This window comes from Xyrauchen texanus, chromosome 21 (assembly GCF_025860055.1).
Source record: "Xyrauchen texanus isolate HMW12.3.18 chromosome 21, RBS_HiC_50CHRs, whole genome shotgun sequence".
In the NCBI taxonomy this organism is placed as follows: domain Eukaryota; kingdom Metazoa; phylum Chordata; class Actinopteri; order Cypriniformes; family Catostomidae; genus Xyrauchen; species Xyrauchen texanus.
The window spans coordinates 25,832,822-25,853,506 of NC_068296.1; the positions used below are offsets into that span (position 1 = coordinate 25,832,822).

The following is a 20,685-nucleotide window of genomic DNA, read 5'->3' on the forward strand; positions in this document are numbered from 1 at the left end:
TTGTCTGTTGAATTATTAAAAAGTTGTACCAATTTTTGACAGTCACTTTTCGGAAAAAAAAATAACTATTTAATTAAAATAAAAAACATTTGGAAGTGTGAACGTTTAATGTGTACCAAAAATACACTGAAGGATTGTAGCAACGCTCTACTTTAATGCTAGACAAGTGATTTATAGAGTAGAGTAATACTTTGTGCACAATTAATTATTCAAAGGCCATCATTTGTATTTTATGAGATTATACAAGTGTGGGCAGGAATAATGTAAACTCTAAAAATAATGACCTGCAGTGTTTATGCTTGGAGATGCAAATCTATTCTAACATCTCATGGACATATACCATACACTAGTATAACATATACTAGTGGATCCTCTTCTTCTAATGAAGACTCTGTGCAGCTTCATCCCCATCTCATAGGGATTGTTGCTGATAAATGTAGAATCCTGTGACAAGCACACAGGAGACTAATGGGCTTGTCTATGGTTGTCATATGTTTCAGGAGGAAGATAAACGTCAGCTGCGAGAGACCTCAATGCATCCTCTGAACTCTGAGCGATATGTTCACACCTTTAAAGATATCACCAATTTTTCTGGAACAATTAATGTGACTTATCGGTACCTTGCTGGAACACCTTTACCACGAAAGAGTAAGAGTCCCTCCACTTGTATGGGTGTTTCTTCTACCCAAGGGTTGATTTTTATTCAAACTAAGAGATTTAAACTTTTTTCACATTAAAACTGACTTCTAATCACATGATATGCCGGTGTTGCGTCCACAGACTTCGACACACAGCGAGATTTACAGCCGTTAATTCCACATTCTGGGGAAGGACAGCGGGCTTCGGCCCATTCTAGTTCTGAGACGCTTGAGTCGCATGCTCGCAACACATCCATTCAAAATGTTAACTCAGAAGCATTATCGCACATCTGTCCTCAGGACTGATTTGCGTCAATATTTCTTGAAGGGTGCGTACTTCATTTACCAACTGCACCACGTTACAGGCGGCTTTTTAGATTCAAGTAAAAAAAAGCAGCATGTCACAAATTGAATCGATGCAGCACTCGCCCCATTTAAAATGAATGACGTGTGTGTTCTGAATTACTGTCTTGCTGCTCTAGCTGTCACTGTCTGGCTGCTCTGTACCAGCACAGTACCAGCCTTCTACCAACAAGGTGTTATGCTGGGTCAAGTTTTTAAAGAAAGTGCTGACACCAAATGCATCCAACACAGGTTTGGGCATGGAGTGTAATGGCCCCACTTCAAGGCTCAGAGTTCTTTTGAGATGTGAGCAATGCGTTCCTTATCAGAAAATTCTGAGGAATGGTGTTTGTGAACCGGCTTTTATAGTGGAAAGCTTCGCGCCTAAAAGGGCGGGGCTCAAACACCATAGCCCATATTATAATATTGGAATTATTGGACAGAGGTTTCAATTAGGTCATGTGGAAGAACAACTCCCCATATGCGTTAGCACGCAATGTCTCGTTCCCTTCGTCTCAGGGAACCGAGGTTACATACGTAGAGTCGTTTTCTGACGTTAACGTTGAAGTGTGTTGTTTTTGTTTATGTCATTTTGGAACTTTCTCCTCTATACTATATACAGTTGTTTTTAAGGAAAAGAATAAACACTGTGTGTCTGTGCTGCTATTAAAACATTGTTCGGCTTCTTTAAAGGGATTGTTTATCAAAAAATGAAAAATTGTAATTCTCTCATCATTTACTCACTCATGTAATCCCAAATGTGTATGACTTTCTTTTTTCTGTTGAACACAAATATTTTTAGAAGAATAACTCTGCTCTGTAGGTCCAATTCAATTCAAGTGAATGGTGGCCAGATATGTGAAGGTCCAAAAATCACACAAAGGCAGCATAAAAGCAATCCATACTACTCCAGTGGTTAAATCCATATCTTCAGAAGCAATACGATAGGTGAGGGTGAGAAGCAGATCAATATTTAAGTCCATTTTTTACTATCAATCTCCATTTTCACCTTCTTCTTTTGTTTTTGGCAATTCACATGTTTTATGTGTGACACCTACTGGCAGGAAGAAAGATTTATTGTAAAAATTGACTTAAATATTGATCTGTTTCTCACCTACACAACCATTCAAAAGTTTAGGGTCACTTAACTCATTCTTTATTTGTATTTTTTTTTTTTTCACATTTTGGAATAATAGTAAAGTCATCACAACTATGGAATAATAGAAATGGAAATATGGGAATTATGTTGTTACAAAAAAAATAAAACTATATTTTAGAATATTCAAATTGGCCATGCTTTACCTGGATTTTGCAGAAATGTACTCTTGACATTTTCTTAAAAAAACTTCTTGAGGTATCACCCTGGAATGCTTTTTAAACAGTATTGAAGGAGTTCCCATCTATAAGTTGGGCACTTAATGGCTGCTTTTCTTAATTATTCGATCAAAGTCATCTATTTCAAAAACGTTTCGTTTTGTAATAAAATTAATTTAGAATTACATTTTTGTCTACAAAACTAATTTCAAACATTTAAGCATACACCTTCAGAAAGGTTTTTAAGATCATGAGAAACATTTCAGGCCTATCATACCTATCATACTTCTTCTGAAGATATAGATTTAACCACTTGAGTCATATGGATTACTTTTATGGTGCCTTTACTTGATTTTTGGACTTTCAAAGTTTTGGCCACTATTCACTTGCATTGTATTGACCTAAAGAGCTGAGAAATTGTACTAAAACCTTGTTCATCAGAAGAAAGAAAATCATACACAACTGTGATGGCATGAGGGTGAATAAATGAGAGAAATTAAATTTTTGGGTGAACAATCTTTTTAAACATCCCAACCAACCAGAAAAATTGCATTGGCTCAACCAATGGGATGAATTTGGGGCAGAACTATCAGTTTTGTCCGGTTAATGGCAGATGGATAACCTGTTTGAAAAATAAAATAAAAAATGATTTCAGCTATAAGTGTTTCTATAGTGTTCCCCTTCTGTCACTCACTTGACGTTATGTCGAATGAAGTGACACAAGGGGTCTTCCTGGGACGTACACCCGCCCATACCTCTGAACCTGAGAAAAGGCCAATGTCAAGTTGGCAGACAGAATTTGCATGCCCCGCCCCAGAAATACGGGTATAAAGGGAAGCAGGGCAGCAAGTGCCAGTCAGAATTTTTCAGAGCCGAACGGTTGTGCAACAGCAAGCTGAGTTCACCACTGTTTCACTCACCTCTACTGGCGATAAGCACTGCTGTTGGATCTACGGCGTGTTTCCAGCTGGCGTTCTGTCTCTCTGCACGCTGTGCAGTCTACACCCCTGGGCGCTTCGACAGCACTTTCATTGCCTGAAAGAGTGTTTCTCCACCTAAAAAGAGTTTATTTCCTCTAAAAGAGTTTGAGTTCCCACTCATAAAAGAGCAATACACAGCAGGCGTTGAACAGCGGTGAAGAAGCAGATGGCATATCTTATAGTGGCGCCGCAAACCAGCGCGCCCCGCCTGCTTGACGAGGGCGTACCCTGTAGCTAACAACAGGTAGCTCTGCCTCAACCCGGGCCAGCGTCGAGCACCTCACAGGCGGCGTACACCCCCCGTCTCCGGGACCCCTTCCAGGACCAGGAAATCTCCTAAGCGCTCCTAAGACGGGCTATCCAGGCAGTCAGACTTTCGCACCGGAGCTGGTACCAAGACCACTCCATCCCCCAGTGGAGGGCTGGGAGGAGAATCCTTGTTTCATTTGCTGCACCGCCTTCGGGCTGCGGCACACACATTCTCAATAAAGAGCAATTTCCTCACTCCCTGGGTCATCCAGCCGGCGCGCGCCATTCTCACGGCACCCCGGCCCAAAAACTCTACAGTCCCAGCTTCCCGGACACAGTTCCCTCGCCTTCCGGCTCCGCGACTGCTAAGCCCCGGCAGGCCAGCGTTGACGAATTTCGAAGACGCCTCTCTAGGACCTCTTACTCAGTCTCTAACCCTCCCCCTGCCTGATGTGCGGAGGTAGGTAAGTGCTTTGAGTCTTTTCTCAGCACCCAAGCCTCGGGATGCCCTTCGGCCTCCTGACGCATTATTACCTGCTCCCCCCCCGCTGCGAAGCCCCGCCCGGTAGGTCAAAAGCGATCGTCCTGTTAGTGCCCCTTGCATGGAGTTTGGATGCGTGGCTTTCACTTCCAAATCCGTCACTCTGGCTGGCCAGGACCATCCGACTCGGCTACGCTATTCAGTTCGCCCGGCTCCCGCTTGTTTCAGTGATGTTCGCTCCACGCGTCGAGAAAGACAACACCTTGCCCTGGGAGGAGGCAGACCCAGCCCTTTCGTTGCTGTGTCCGGTACGTGCTTTGCGTATCTATTTGGACCGCATGCAGAGCTTTAGATGTTCTGAGCAGCTCTTTGTCTGCTTAGGCGGACGGCGGAAAGGGAACGCCGTCTCCAAACAGAGGTTAGCTCACTGGGACGTTGATGCTATTTCTTTAGCTTATCACACCCAGGCTGTGCCCCGCCCCCTTGCGGGTCGAGCACACTCTACGAGAAGTGTGGCAACCTCTTGGGCACTGGCCCATGGCACCTCCTTAACAGACATCTGCAGAGCAGCGGGCTGGACAACACCCAATACATTTGCCAGATTTTACAATCTCAGGGTTGAGTTGGTCTCGTCCTGTGTTTTGTCAGGTCCGAGCCGGTAGAACTCGGTAACGTGGCACAACTGACCGGGTGTTCAGCTTGCACACAGCGCCCTTCACCAAGTTGATCCAGTGCGCCTTCTATCCCAGGTTAGCCACCAAGCAACGCTCCCTGGATGTTCTCCTCCCTAGCCTTCTGGCCTGCGAATTCAGCGGAGCAATTCACGGCCAGACGCACTACGATTCACATGTGCTCTGTACTGGGGTCGGGCTCCATGGGCTTAGTTCCCTTTCCAGGCAAACTCCCCGTGATTTATTCCCCGCAGTACGGTCCCCCTGTCGGCAGAACCGCGTTTCCCTCGGGCAGCCCAGCTGCCCCCGTCGCCATGCTTGTAGAGTCCCCCCTCATTAGGCTAGACCTACCACCACGCTATTTCCCACGTACGGCTTCACAGCCCTCGTGGGTGTATTTGCCACATTTTACCTCCCCCTAGACTGGGCAGGATGTGGCCTGTGCAGGGTTTTTTCCCCCTGAAAGAATAGGACTGGGAAAAACCGCCTTCCCCAACGCGTTTCATAGCATTATGATAGCCCCAGCCGCTTCACGTCCTATGTGAGAGACATAGTGAGAGGGAAAGCCGTGGCTGCCGGGCTTGCTCCCATGCTAGTCATGTAACACCTGTTCCCCCCCTCAGGGGTGCGGGGAACCTAAGGTCTGTATGTGACATCTCTTTGGGGGCATTGGGGAGGGCTACATGCAGCCGACACAGGTGCCTCTAGCAAGCAGTAGCCTGCTTGCACATGTCTCGACAGTTCACGTAACACGGTCAGTGCATGGCGTTTTTATATGGGACACCTGGTGTCACTTCATTCGACACAACGTCAAGTGAGTGACAGAAGGGGAACTGTTGTAACCTCCGTTCCCCGAGGGAAGGAACGAGACGTTGTGTCCCTCCTGCCTCAGCACTAGACCTACCACTGTAAACGGCCGTACCTTATTTTCAGCTCCTCAGTGCAAAATCCTGACTGGCTCTTTCTGCCCCGCTTCCCTTTATACCCGTATGTCCAGGGCGGGGCATGTAAATTCTGTCTGCCAACTTGACATTGGCCTTTTTCAGGTTCAGAGGTACGTTTGGCGTCCCAGGAAGACCCCTTGTGTCATTTCATTCGACACAATGTCTCGTTCCTTCCCTTGGGGGAACGGAGGTTACAACAGTAACCATGATGTTTTCACATCTGAAACATTTGTTTATTTAAAAAAACAGGACTCATTTAGGTGGATTTAGTGAAGAACAAAAATTCCACTTATTTATTTCAGTAATTCTTTTACCTAACCTGAAAACTCAGAGGAAAATGTATTGCTCTGTGGTTGCTCTTTTTTTAACTCGAGACTTAATTTTAGTTTAATGTTTGATTAAATCTAACAAATTTCAGCTTTCTTCACATTAAAACTAACTTACAAACTTTTTACCGTCATGCCATCATCATTTATTTTTGAATTACTTATTGAATTCAAAAAGTGTGAAAATATGATTTAATCATGTGTATTTAGGGTAGATAAAATGTAAATTATGAAATAAGTGTTAGCAAGACAGAAGAGCCTGACATTTTATATATTAAAAAAAAAACTTTAAAAATGTAAATTCCATCAGCATAATATCCACAACAGAATTCTATTAATCACAATAGAGAATTTGAGATGCAGTGAAAATGACACTAAGCAAAAAGACAGAAATCACATAAATCTCATGTGATACATGTATATATACTGTTGGGCATTGTTAGTATACACTGAAAACCCTAATAAGTTAATTGCACTAATTTGATTAAGCTCATTCCCTCAGTTCTATTGAGTAATGGGGTCTCCCAAAACTTCAGTATTTATGTTCAATTAACTTCAAGTAGAGTGCAAACTATTTAAGTTGAGCTAACTACAAGCAAGTAGACTTAACTCAGATTTTAATTTAAATATTGTTGTTTCTACTGTTGTGCATTTTAATTTAATTGATTCAATTTTAGATCAAACAACAGCGCAACTCAAATAAAGATGATAATATTATTATTAGGTCAGTTATTAAATAATTATTTATAGAAATGCATATATGTACTTCAGTTGCACATGCACAAAGAGAACTGAGATAGTGTGACCAGGGTCCAACTTAACCAAAGAGACACAGATCACCCTAATGGTGACAATACACTAAACAACTATTTGCAACAAAGCATAAATGTTCAATGAACATAAATAATTGAGTTATGAGTCCAAAACTCGACATTTCAATTAATACTTAATTAAGACAACTTGATTTTTACAGTAATGCCAACTTTAGGGTTTACAGTGTACAAATTAAAGGTGAAGTATGTCATTTCTGTGATACTAGTGTCACCAAATGGAATTATAAAAATAGATATGATTTCAAACAACAGTTGCCAACACCCCTTAGACTCATGATGCCCTTTCACTGATCGGATTCCCTATAAACAAATAGGCCATACTAAATAAAAGATGATAAACATTTAATGTGGTACTAAACAAGACACTTTAACATATACACACTGGATAGAAAGCGTGGCAGAGGAATCGGGTCATCCAAAAACATCGCCGGTTTGAACGACTGCTGGGTGTGCGAGGGATCCAGAATATGAAGTAGGATGGTAACTAGTAAGCATAATGAGACATATTCAGAGTATCTTACGAATTTATCTAAAGCTCGACAGTAATGAGATAACTTGTGTGACAGTGTAGTTTACCTGTCGATATGCAACTCTACAAGTTTGGCGTCTCCATTAACCCCCAAATAGTCCCTCAAAGTCCTATTCCCAATGCACTCTAAGTCCTCATGGTGGTAGCTTGCCCCAATCTGGGTTGCCCCCACATCTGAGATTGTCAATCCGGGCATTTTATCATGTGGCTTGTTGAGTGCGTTACCACGGCGACACAGCATGTTTGTAGGCAACTCCATCCACCGCAGCATCCACGCACAACTCACTGCGCGCCCCATCTAGAATGAACCACATTATAGCGACAACGAAGAGGTTACCCCATGTGACTCTATCCTCCCTAGCAACCGGGCCAATTTGGTTGCTTAGGAGACCTGACTGGAGTCACTCAGCACACCCTGGGATTCGAACTCACAAACTCCAGGGGTGGTAGTCAGCGTCTTTTCTCGCTGAGCTACCCGGGACGCCCATACTTCACCTTTAAAAAACTAGTGACAGTGTGAAAAATGTTAACAAAAATGTGCTTTCTAGAAGTCTACAGTGCTAAAAGTACCCAAAGTTGAAGGAACACCCAGAAACTGTGTAAAGCATGGTGGGAAATCAATTCACAGCATGTGTTCACACCATTTAATTCACTTGGTCCATCATTTTCCATGTTTTTTGCAGAGTATCTCACCATTGGATTGTCATCCGTAAAAAGAAAGCGAGGAAATTACCTGTTGGAGACTATCAAGTCCATCTTTGACCAATCAAGCTACGAGGAGCTCAAAGAGATCATTGTAGTTGTCCACTTGGCAGACTTTGACCTGGCATGGTGTGAGAGCCTGGTTCAAGAAATCTCAAGGAAGTTTGGCCACCATATCATCGCAGGCCGACTCCTGGTTATCCATGCACCTGAAGAGTACTACCCATCCCTGGACGGTTTGAAGAGAAACTATAATGATCCTGAGGATCGGGTACGCTTTCGTTCAAAACAGAATGTAGATTATGCTTTCCTCCTCAACTTCTGCACCAACCTCTCTGACTTTTACATGATGTTGGAGGACGATGTACGATGCTCCCGGAACTTTCTCACAGCCCTAAAGAAGGTGGTGGCTTCTAGAGAGGGCTCTTATTGGGTCATGCTCGAGTTCTCTAAACTGGGGTACATAGGAAAGTTGTACCACTCAAAAGACATTCCCAGACTTGCCCATTTCCTGCTCATGTTCTATCAGGAGATGCCTTGTGATTGGCTTCTTATCCATTTCCGAGGTCTACTGGCCCAGAAGGATGCTATTCGATTCAAGCCATCTCTTTTCCAACACATGGGATACTATTCATCTTATAAGGGGGCAGAGAACAAACTTAAGGATGATGACTTTGAGGAAGACTCCCTTGATATCCCAGACAACCCACCTGCTAGTCTGTACACCAACATCAATGTGTTTGAAAGCTATGATGCTGCCAAAGCATACAGTAGTGTGGACGAGTACTTTTGGGGCAAAGCTCCATCCACTGGGGACTTTTATGTAATAGTGTTCCACAAGCCAACAAAAATCAACAAAATCAAGATCATCACGGGAACAGATGATCGTCAGAATGATATTTTGCATCATGGAGCTCTGGAAGTTGGCGAGAAATTAGTTGGAACAAAGAAGGGAAGGCAGTGCTCCTCCTATATAACGTTAGGGGAGTTTAAAAATGGAAACATTGAGGTTCACGATGTGGACCACAAGATTGCATTTGATATCGAGTGTGTTCGTATTGTGGTAACGGCAAGTCAGAAAGAATGGATTATAATTAGAAGCATAAGCCTGTGGACTATTCAAAGTGCAAGTCAATGAGAACTTTTTTGAACCCTAGGTAAAGGCACAACTGTCAATGTTTTATTTATCTATTTATTAATTATACAATTTCTAAATTATTTATTCATTCTTATGAGAGAAATATTTATGTATTCATCATACTTTTATTTAAGGCCAATTTAAATTTGCACTTTTTCTTATGCCTCCCTTTTCCATTATTACACCATTATTTTTGCTCCTCCACTAAAACGTAAAAATGTCTTGGCTCTCCTCAGGCCAAGTTGTAATTATTTCCAATGTCTTAACAGACAGAAATATCCAAGTGTAGCCACTGAAAATGCAGCAAGCTTGGTTCAAATGTTGCTTGACACTGAATTATAAACATTTCATTGAGGTTATTTTTTGGTTTCTTTATTTGTTTTTTCTTTGTCGCATATCAAATATTTGCTTATCCTGCTGTCATTTCCACAAGCACAGGGTCAGTATTGCCTTGAATACACAATGTATCATGGCATGAATCTTCTCAGCAACATTTCATACTATCTTCCCTTTGAATGATAACAGAAATGTTATTCAATCAACCTTCGGCCAAAAGGGTCTCCTTAGAGTTGTGTTATTTTGTTTGTTTGTGCTGACCTTCAGAGGCATGGACTGGAACACGGTGTCTGTGCTCACTCATCTTCTGAATTGTCGTGATTGGATAGTATAGTGAGGAATGAGGTAAACCTCTCTTTCCTTTCAGTATTTTCCTCTTGCTTTTTCCTCAGCGCAATTTTACCAAGGTAAATTGTTTTTTTTTTGGCTTGTTCCCCCCCATCAAATCACACCAGCTACAATTGGAATTGTTGGACACCCCATGCAATTTTATGTTATTTTATGAGTGTGTGCACTATAGACCATTACTATCACTATCAATATTTGTTTACTCTTGGTTAATACAATTCCCCAATTTCATTGTCACAAGATTTTTTAAGAGACATTAAAACTACTGCATTTGAAAACTTTGTTCGATTTAACAGGTCACATAAAAAATGCAATAATAAGTCAACTGTTTACATGACTTTGTAATGTTGCAAACTGTGTCTATCACCTGGTTTTTCTTTTCTTTATGTTGACAGATGACAATTTTTCCTATTGAAAACCGAACACTTATTTTTTTCCTGCCATTTCAAACTGAATTTCATACTAGAGTAGTAAACTGCATTCTGAACAAGAGCGAAGGCAACTCATATCATACAAATACTTTGTACTTTGTATGATCATGTTTGCCAACACCCAGTATACAAAAATCTACATTACATTAAGAGGGGCTCTGCACCCACGTATGTCAGAGGGTGAAAAGCAAATGAGCTTTTCTATGATTATTCAGAAGCCGTTACTAGCACTATTTCTCTGGCTAGAAATGTTACAATGCTGTAAACGTTTGTTCTCATGCCAGATTAAAATTGCAGTGTTTCTTGGTCAAACTTGCATCATTTTATTCAATTTTATTCAATTTTGTTGTAAGTGAATACCTCTTGCCTAATTATATTTGTGAAGAGTCTTTTGAATGCGTTTCAGACTCCTATGGCTATATAACGTCACAGTATGTTTTCAATAGTTTTGTAATGCTTTCTTGTGAGCAAAGCACTGGTCCTTTTTAAAGCAGCCAGCTAAATTTTAGGGCTGGGTGTGTAATAAATTGTTCTAAATGAAAATAGTGGAAGGTTTTGTCTTCCTAATAAAACAATCGAAAACATTATTTTTCATGCATGAGCTAAGACCGTGTTAGTTCCTCTGTCAGTTTTAGGCTTTATGACTTGTTTTCAAGTGTCTACTCTGAACTTGACTTGCATTGTAATGTACATGATTTGTAATTTAACTGTACTGATAATACATTAAGACAGCTGACATCTCACATATTGTGCTGCATAGGTGAAGAGAATGTTTTCCAATGTAGAGTTATGTTGTATTTTCTCCACACTGTTTGTCACATGGTACTGTATCTATATTGTAAAATGACATATATTTTTTTACATTTATCATTAGAAATGTTTGCCTTGTACATTGTGCCTAAATATACATTGACTCAAGTGTTGAGTTGACAAAAATGAATGCCATTTGATCATTGGAAATTCAGAGATTGTAAGGTTTTCAGGTTGAAACATTTGGGTATAAAAAGAACCATCATTATAAGGTTCAAATCACACTTCTTGCATGCAGATGCACACATCCCTAATACAGTAATCTGGCTTGACACACAGTATCAGTCAGCATATACAGTAGAAAAGCTTGAATATTTCCTTCACATTTGTGTGTATACAAGATCAAACAAGCCACGAAATTCAGAAATCCCTCACAGTTGTGGAAATAAACATTAGCTTGTGTGCTAAAGTATATAAAGTAATTTTAAAAAATGATCACAGATGCCACTGGATTCTCTCAAACTATGGCCCAAAGCAGTAGCTGCCTCATGCATTATTTATGTGTTTATTCATATGCTTTGTGTCATGTTAATACATTCATAATGAATTTACAGTGTTCAGGCCATTTGGGTAGATTGCCTTTGTCTGCACCATAGTATATTATTTCAGCATACAGTATTTTGTGTAAACATGGCTTAACAATATTCTCTTAAAATACTATTGGGTGATGCAGAAGTTAAAAAAAGGCAAATGCAATCAAATTAAACATTTTACACATCATTATTGTGGCATTGCTTTGAGGCTGTGCAATTATGGTGTTTTCCTTCTGATGCAAGTCTTGAAGTAATGGTGTAAAGATGCATTGATGGCCAGAATATAGTGGGATCAAAGATATTCACAAAAAGTCAGATACATTTCAGATTTTAGATGTTTGTTGAAAGTGTTTGTGCTATTACAGGAGGTACATGCAGTTGTTATATTAAAAGACTGGCTGAATGCATCCTGTGTTTGTGCAAAGTGCTCATGAAAAATGGTGGAAACTTTCTTTTATGAATTCTTTTTTCTCTCCTTTTCCCCTCTACAAATTGTTTTTTAATTAATGTATTTATTTATTTTATTTGGTATGTCTGAAAAGGAAAGCATTGGCACAGTAAAATGCCAATCACTCTAATAAAAGCTACTCTAAATCACCCTACCAGCGAAGCTTTCAATAAATAATGCAGATTTCATAGAGCTTTAACCACCATTATTACTTTTCAGTCTCATTTTCTCATCAAGTACTACAAATTATTTTATAGACACATGTATTACAGATAAAAAGGAAGTAAAATGTACAGTGTAGTAGTTCATACAGAATTTATTTTTGAAACATAATATCAATTTTAGTATGATACATATTGGGCACAGTATCCTTAATTTCAACATACAGTTTAGTACAACTCATATAGGTATTATAATACAAAGTTGTGAAGGAGTTTGTTGGGTGGAAAAGGAGGAAATGGGAAACTTGGGTCATTAACTCAAAAGGTATGTCTTTTATTTAGACAAGCTCAAAAATAGCTTTTCATGTACTGTAACTTATAACAGTTTGCTTTTCAGCAGTCACTTTTTACACTTTCATCTTCATGTGTCACTCTCTCTCTCACTGGCGTGGTTCCTCCTTATATTGCTCTCCCCAGTACTACTACAATCAGAAACAGGCGTGTGGCAGGGCGGAGGGCAGGGCCGGGTCATGATCCTACACACCTGGTCCCGTATAGGCCCTTTTCACGTGACATCACGCAACTTCCGTTCTGACTCAAAGTAATGTATGTTTACTTCCGCCAGCATAGTGGAACGCTATGGAGTTTACCCAGTCCCTTCGACACCTGCCAAAAATACATCTACATGATGTACAGCGACTTGCAGACAAATTTTCACTTACAACACGTTCCAAACTTGACAAAGGATACAAATTCTTCATTGAGCAGTACCTGTTTGTGTATGTAGGTAAGCATTTTGTATTGTCCCGCCCAAATTACGTTAGCGGAGGAGTTAGGATAACGATAGTTGTTAGCTTTCTCTCCTGCAGTGAAAGTCCATATTCTTAATTAATTTACTGTAATACAGACCTGTAAACTCTTGTTGCAATCATGTTTATTACTGATGTTAGCTACAGATTGTGTATTGTTAGATAAAAGTCAGTAACGCATTCATGGTTAATGTTGTCCCACTGTCATGCACCAGCACACTGCAGACCTGGCACCGGCCTAGGACACATGTAATACGTTAACATTTATTACATTTAATGATGTTGGACTATAATTTTGTAATGACTATGTCAATTAATAATTTATCATCAATATATTACAGGGAATTGCTCCTAAGGCAACAAATGACATGGTAGTGTTTAAACCAAGTCCAAGGATCATGCCCGAACTGGTGTGAAATGTACACTGTACAGAGCATATGGTGGCAATATTTTAATGTATAACAGAACAATGATTAGTATATTTTCCCTTTAAACTTCCAGTTGATATCTTCTGTAAATTATGAACATCTCTTAATATATAGGGTTTGGGGCAGCTCAAAACATTTTCATGTTTATTAAAATATACATCTCACTTTTTTGTCAGGTCCTCTTCCAGATCCTCACATCCTTGCCAGTGTTGAGAAACTGCAAGACAAACGCCCACAAACAGGCATTTGCAAATTGCTCCACGGGCTTGAGGCCCTTAATTTTGTGGACTCTAAATTTGGCCCGGTGCCATTTGGGTCTTTGCTCTCTTACCAGTGCCCTCCTGAGATAAGTAGAGACATTATTAAACACCCTGGTGCCCCTGGATTTCCTCAGTTGCCCATTGAAGGTCACAATTTTAAATTTCACATACAATTTGAGTCTAACTACAAGCAACAATGCCACTTAGAGAGCCTTAAAGTGTCAAGGGAGATCTCTGCTGCTATTGAGGCAGAAACACGACTGCAGTCAGAATGCCAGCTGTGGACCCAGGTACGCAAACCCCGACTTACAGCCAGCAGATTTGGTGAGATATGTCATGTCCGTGGAGAGTCAACTGCAAAATCCTTAGCTGCTCGCATTCTGAGAGGAACTCCTCAGACAGCAGCTATGAAAAGAGGGCTGGACCTGGAGCCTGACATACTAAGGCAATATTCTGATTTCTGTGATGTCACTGTGACGCAGTGTGGGGTCCTCATCCACCCTGATGCACCTCACCTTGCAGCCAGCCCTGATGCCAAAGTTTTCAACCCCAGAGTAACACCACCATTTGGGTTGGCAGAGGTTAAGAGTTGTGATGTTGAAGATGTTGCTCAAGTTAAACACCTGATCACAGTTTGAGGCCAGGCCTGCCTTAAGAAAAGCCACAAATATTACTATAAGTTTCAAGGCCAGCTGGCCATAAGCGGACTTCAGTGGTGTGATTTTATAACAGATACCCACACTGACTTCACAGTTGAAAGAATATTTAGGGATGAGGAGATCATCAACTCAATGCGACAGAAGCTGGATTATTTTTATCACAACATCTACATGGATGTATTATTACGTTAAGGCAGAATTTTCAAATGTAAATATTTCTATGAACATCTGACGCATGTAATTCCTGTTGTAAATACTTTTTCAATTTACAACTTAAGTCAATGTTGCATTGTATGTAAATATCCTTTGTCTTATCGAGCAGTTGTCGCTCTTCAACCAGTTTTCAACCTTGTTTGTAGCTTTGAGCTACTATGAAAGTTTTGTATTAGTTTCCTTCATCTCACATAAATGCTATTACCAAATATGTAAATAAAAAAAATGGCAAGTTTTAAAGATATTCTCTTTCTTTTATTGGTTAAGGTGTAAATTAATTTTACTCTGGATAAACTTTTTACAGAATGCTTCACAACATTGTTTATTAATAACCATGAAAATATAGTAACCCCTATGTTCATACAAAGCATAGAAAATGTTGCAAATTTAAAAATATATTACAAAGCACTTGTATTTACAGTATATCTACACAGTGTCAAACACCTAAAAGTAGAAGAATTAATTAAGAATTAATCTCACCCAAGAAAGGAAACACTTCAGACGGGTTTGTCCCCTTTTATATCAAGAGGTCCCTGATAGTTTGAGAGTAGGCAACAGATAGCCCACAACTGATTGACTGAACCTACCATAGAAAGAGGAACAAGCCCATCCCAAATGTGGTACTCCTTCACCCTGCGTATCGCCCTCTCAACTAAAATTCTCAAGCGTGCAATAGCCTGGGTCTTCAATGTGTCCTCTGTGCTGAGCTGATTTGATTTTTTCAGTGGAGGGATGATGAGCGTTGCCCCCACCTGTGACAGCATCTTCTCAATGTGGAACCCCTTGTCAGCCATTACTCTGCTTATTGGATGGGAAACTGTTGAAAAATGGACATAGGAATTAAATGATAAATCACATCAGCATATGGAAATGGTTTGACATTTAGCTTTGATAAAAATGTAACACTTGTTAGTAAACTTGTGGCAATACACGGGCTAACTGCGATTTAACAGTTATCTTGGAGCTAGCTAACTTTCTACTTTCTCCTCCACGACAGTCACACGTTAAAGAATGCAATAAGTTACTGGAAATGATCATTAACGTCATCAAAATAATCTAAATATAAGAACCAATAACGCTACATACGTAAATATTATTATTATTTTAATTTTACCTTTCGTATTGTCGGTGATCACCTTCTGTGTTTTCCTGAAGTAACTTTAACCAGCGCGCGTAAGTTAAAACGGAAGTAGGTTTACACTGCTTTGCGGAAAAGCGGAAGTTATCTGACGTCATTGTGAAAAGGGCCTATTAGGCTAATCAAGCCTCTGAGGTATAAAGGTCGACTGCAGAGGATCGTGCGAGAGAGAGATCATTAACGGACATGTCCGTCATGTGTGTGTTTATGTTGTCTTTTAAGTTTATCATTAAACTATTATTTATATTGAAAAGCCGGTTCTCGCCTCTCGAGGGAGTAGACTGATCGCCCGGACGCGGTGAACGGCCGCCATCCTCGAGGCGAGTGGGCATCCTGGACTCCCCGACCGCCTGGAGCGATGGAGCCGCTGGCAGGGGCAGAGGAGAGCCCTGCCATCCCCAGAAATGCGGAGGGGTCAGAGCAAGACCGCCGTCCGCGAGGGGAGGAGGGAAGTGTTCCCCGACCGCCTGGAGCGGTAGGGCCACTGCCAGGGGCGGAGGAGTATCCCCACGAGTCGCCAAGAACATGGAGGGGCGTTCTGACCGCATGGGGTCGTGAGTCTGACTCCGGTCCGCCCGGGGAGAAGCGGCTGTCGTCCGCCTGAGAGGGTGGAGGAGTGCTCGAGGACCATGCGACAGTGTATTGGAGAACCGGCGAGTAAAAATTTTTTTTTCTTCTCATCTCTCCTCTCTCTCTCTCACTGCTACTCTGCGTTGGCCTTTTCCCTCTTTTAAATTTTACATTGTTTTTTGGGGGGTACTATAATGTTACAGGAAGTACCCCCCCAGTTTAATTATTTCTGTTTCCCTCCTCTTGTCCCCTCCCTCATCCAGGTAGACGGGGATGACCTGCCAGCAGACGGGGCTTAGGGCATGCCCTCCCCCAGGGAAAGAGGGGAGGGGGGTGTACGTCATGCTGGGGGCTCCCCAGCTTGAGAGAACGAGGGAGGAATGTGGCAGGGCGGGCGGAGGGCGGGGCCGGGTCGTGATCCTACACACCCAGTCCCGTATTAAGCTAATCAAGCCTTTGAGGTATAAAGGTCGACTGCAGAGGATCGTGCGAGAGAGAGATCGTTAACGGACATGTCCGTCATGTGTGTTTATCTTGTCTTTTAAGTTTATCATTAAACTATTATTTATATTGAAAAGCCGGTTCTCGCCTCCTCCTTTCCATTGATCCCGTTACACGGGGCATCGAGTAAGAAAACTCTGTCTTTATCCCTGATGCCCGAAAGATTAAGCCATATATGCCTCTCCGTACTGACCAAAGCGGACATAGACCGGCCAATGGCACGGGCTGACTGCTTGGTCGCACGGAGAGCTAAATCTGTAGCCCGACGAAGTTCTGAAAAAGCTTCTTCGTCAAGTGTTTCACCCGCACTCAGGTCTTTCAGTAGGTCAGCCTTGTAAGCCTGTAACACAGCCATGGTGTGCAGCGCAGCACCAGCCTGACCTGCTGCTTGATAAGCCCTCCCCACTAGCATGGAGGTAGTTCTGCATGGCTTAGAGGGGAGAGCAGGTTTTTTCAATGATGATGCCGAACCCGGCGAGAGATAACCCGCAAGTGTCTCTTCAACCGGCGGCTTCATTGAATACCCTCGCGCCTCAGCACCCACGATAGTCGAATATAACGACGTCGAGGGCACGTGAACGTGCAAGGTATAAGGGTTCCTCCACGAATGAGCAAGCTCATCGTGGAGGTCATCAAAGAAGGGAAGGGACTGATGAGGCATTCCCTTCCATTGGCCACCAGATAGAAATCTGTCCTCTAATTTGGAGCGTTTGGGGGTTTCTTGGTCACGTGGCCAGTCTAATTGAATTCTGGCCACTGCACGAGTAACCACATCGAGTAGCTCTACAGAAGATTTAGAATCGTGCTTTGAGTGCTCAGATGTGGGTAACTCGAAATCTGCAGACCCAAGAGAATCAAGGTCCCCCTCGTGAACTGAAGAGGTGCTGGAGCAGGCTTCAAGATCACGTGAAGGACCAGCCTGATCTGGGGAGAGAGCGAGCGAAAGGGACGGACCCGTCTCTCGCTCCTCAGCCAGATCCATACAAGAGCCCCACGAATTAAGTGTGGGTGCTGGCTCTCGGAAGTAAGCAAGGCGAGCAAAAGTAGGTCACAATGCGCACACCTGCCCTGCCCCAACGCGAGAGCAGCGTGCTCTTTCCCCAAACAAACAAAGAAAAACTCATGTGTGTCCCTGTCAGTCATGTAACGTTATCAAGAAAACACGCAGAGCACCGTATGCTCTGCTTCTCCGACATTTTTTCTCTCTCTCTTTTTTTTTTTTTTTTTTATTTCTTTGATATATATTATCTTTTTTGCACCACTTTTTTTTTTAGAGCAGAGAGAGAAGAGAAAGAAAGTTCTGCACACTGCCTTACAATTTCTAACTCCTAACAAAGGGAAGAAATTTTATTTTTTTTGCAGGGTTGTGAGACACACAGCACAGTATGCTCTGAAGAAAATGGATCTGACGACACGCTGGTGACGCATCTATTTATAGCCTGGCCACAGGTGCATCCAATGATCTCACCAGCCGAAGCTATAAATTCCGGTCAATGTTCATTGACGTGTTACACACATTCACAGCTGGTCACAATGCAGGATTGTTCCCAAAGCGCTTTTAGCAAGCGCAGCATCCTAGTGAAGCTTTTTGTAAAGGGAACACAACTTACATATGTTTCAACAATAAAACAATATGTTTTCCTCCAGACTTTTAAAGGGTCATGTCATGAGGGAAAAAAAAATGTCCTTGATATTTATACATAAAAGAGGTCTTCTACTATAAAACAATACTGTAAATTTTATAACTTATAACTTAATTCTCAATGCAATAAAATAATTTATTGAAACCACGATCCAAAAACAGCTCATTCTCTACATCTGCGACTACACTACGTCACAAGGAGGCCCATTAACTCATGACCTCCTCTATAGCAACAACATCAATGCCTACTTAAAATCATTGCACCCTTGGCCCCTTCCACTGTTTGCCAGTTTGTACTCAGAGAGAGAAAGAGCAGGACAAACAGGCCAAGTGTGGCCTAACTATTCCTGAACACCATAAGGGACCCATCTGGACTGTTTTGAATTATATAAACATGAACAAGACATACTTGCTTGACCTTTGTCATGTATCTTGCCATTTTTAAAGGACGTGGAGTCAAGTTACAACTCTTGTTGCTGAGACAGCCGCCTCTTGTTGTTTTGTTGTTTTGAGCACAAATGCATCATGGGTGCCTTCTTGTACCAATCTGCACTATTTGTAATTGATGGTGTATGTAAATGTTTTATTGCATTTACAGTGATGTACATTTCAGAGCAGGATGATACTGGAAACTGGATGTGTGTGCGTCTGGTTCACACCGTGCATTGGACTACGCATGTGCATAGTGTGGATTTGTCTTCAGCATATTTCAGTGTGGGTTGCATGTTTTTTCAGCTCATCTCAGCATGGATTGGTTGTGAACTAGTCATGAAATGATTCAATCTTTACAAAGGAACTGTTATTGAAGGATGGAGTTTTATGGAGCTTTATTCTTGTGGAGCTGGCTCATTTTCTGCTGATTGAATTTCAAATAAGGCTGTATTTGAGGGGCTGCACAGTGTTAGCCAATGATAACAGTGGCTGTTTATGTTGAAGTTTTAAGGAGGCGATCAGGCCAAAACTGAGCAAGACAGGGTGGAAAATAATAATATATTACTAAATTATGATGGTTTTGATGGAAAATTAACTTTACTAACATTACACTATACTATATAATTTAATATTAAACCATGAAAAACATGAAAAATGAAAATCCTCTCATAAATTACTCACACAGAATGACAACCTTTCAGTCACCATTCACTTTCATTTTATAGAGATACAATGAAAGTGAATGGTGACTGACTAAGATACTACATAATATGTATTTTGTGTTTCACTGAAGACAGAATGTCATGCAGGTTTGCAGCAACTTGAGGATGTGTAAATGATGACTAAAAAAAAAAAATTGGGGGTGAGCTATCCATTTAAGACTAATAAATTAGATTTAGGTAGTTTTTGTTTTTAATTTATTTATGGCACACATCGAACACATTAATTCACAGATCATGTTTGGTTTTCAATGTCTTACAGCCTTCAAATGAACATCCTCTTTTGTAGCTTAATGACAAATGTTTAGGATCCTTGACTTACATGCTTTTATAATCCCAAAAGAGGTCAGTTATTTAAAGCATTTATTAGCTCCTTGTAAAGGGAACATATGGGTAACAGGCTTGACAATACAAATAATATTTGAACCAAAAATTCAACAAAAGACACAAACACACACATGACGGTCAGCTGACCGTAAACGATCTCGCTCTCTCCTCGCACCACCTTCCGCGGTCGGCCTTTATCCCTCTCTGAGGCTTAATTAGCCTGATAAGGGACCGGGTGTGTATAATCATGACCCAGCCCTGCCCTCCGCCCCGTCACACTCCTCTTCTTTCATATCCCTGAGGCCTGAAACAGTGCAGTATCACTTCCATCTTAAAACTCCATGTTTGTGATTCAAACTAAAGTTCTCTAGGAGAGATGCCTTTCATTGCAAATGTAGCTCCATGCTGTCAGATTAACAACGTAATATTGAGGTACTGATAAATCTATAGTTTCACTGTAGTGCTCAGGGGCTTAATCAGTTTGAAGTTGGACTGAGATCGAAGTGGAATTACTTTCATATAAAACCTGGTGAACTTTCTGAATAAAAAACAATCGACTGGTTCCAAACTTCCTGCCTATTATATCCTGCCCACGTATCTGAAGGTATTAACATCCATAATGATTTTTCTTGGGAATCAGATGCTCTGAAAGATCTTTAGTGAGGCAGATAATTTGGCAATATGGGTAAGAAAAGCCTCTCTGCCTTAGATTCACAGAGTCTGACTGTATGGTTTGCTCCCTTATTTACGCAGCACAGCTGCCAAGGAAAGCT

General features: G+C 41.3%; 1 protein-coding gene across 1 annotated transcript in view; it reads left to right on the forward strand.

Annotated features, from left to right (window-relative positions):
* Nucleotides 1-11,155, forward strand: part of LOC127661998 (alpha-1,3-mannosyl-glycoprotein 4-beta-N-acetylglucosaminyltransferase C-like) — a 117,851-nt gene extending 106,696 nt beyond the window's left edge. Inside the window, exons 4-5 of the mRNA XM_052153009.1 lie at nt 501-648; nt 7,991-11,155. Of these exons, the coding sequence (XP_052008969.1) occupies nt 501-648; nt 7,991-9,147 (1,305 nt within the window). The 3' untranslated portion in view covers nt 9,148-11,155. The remainder of the gene's footprint in view (nt 1-500; nt 649-7,990) is intronic.
* Nucleotides 11,156-20,685: the final 9,530 nt, after the last annotated feature.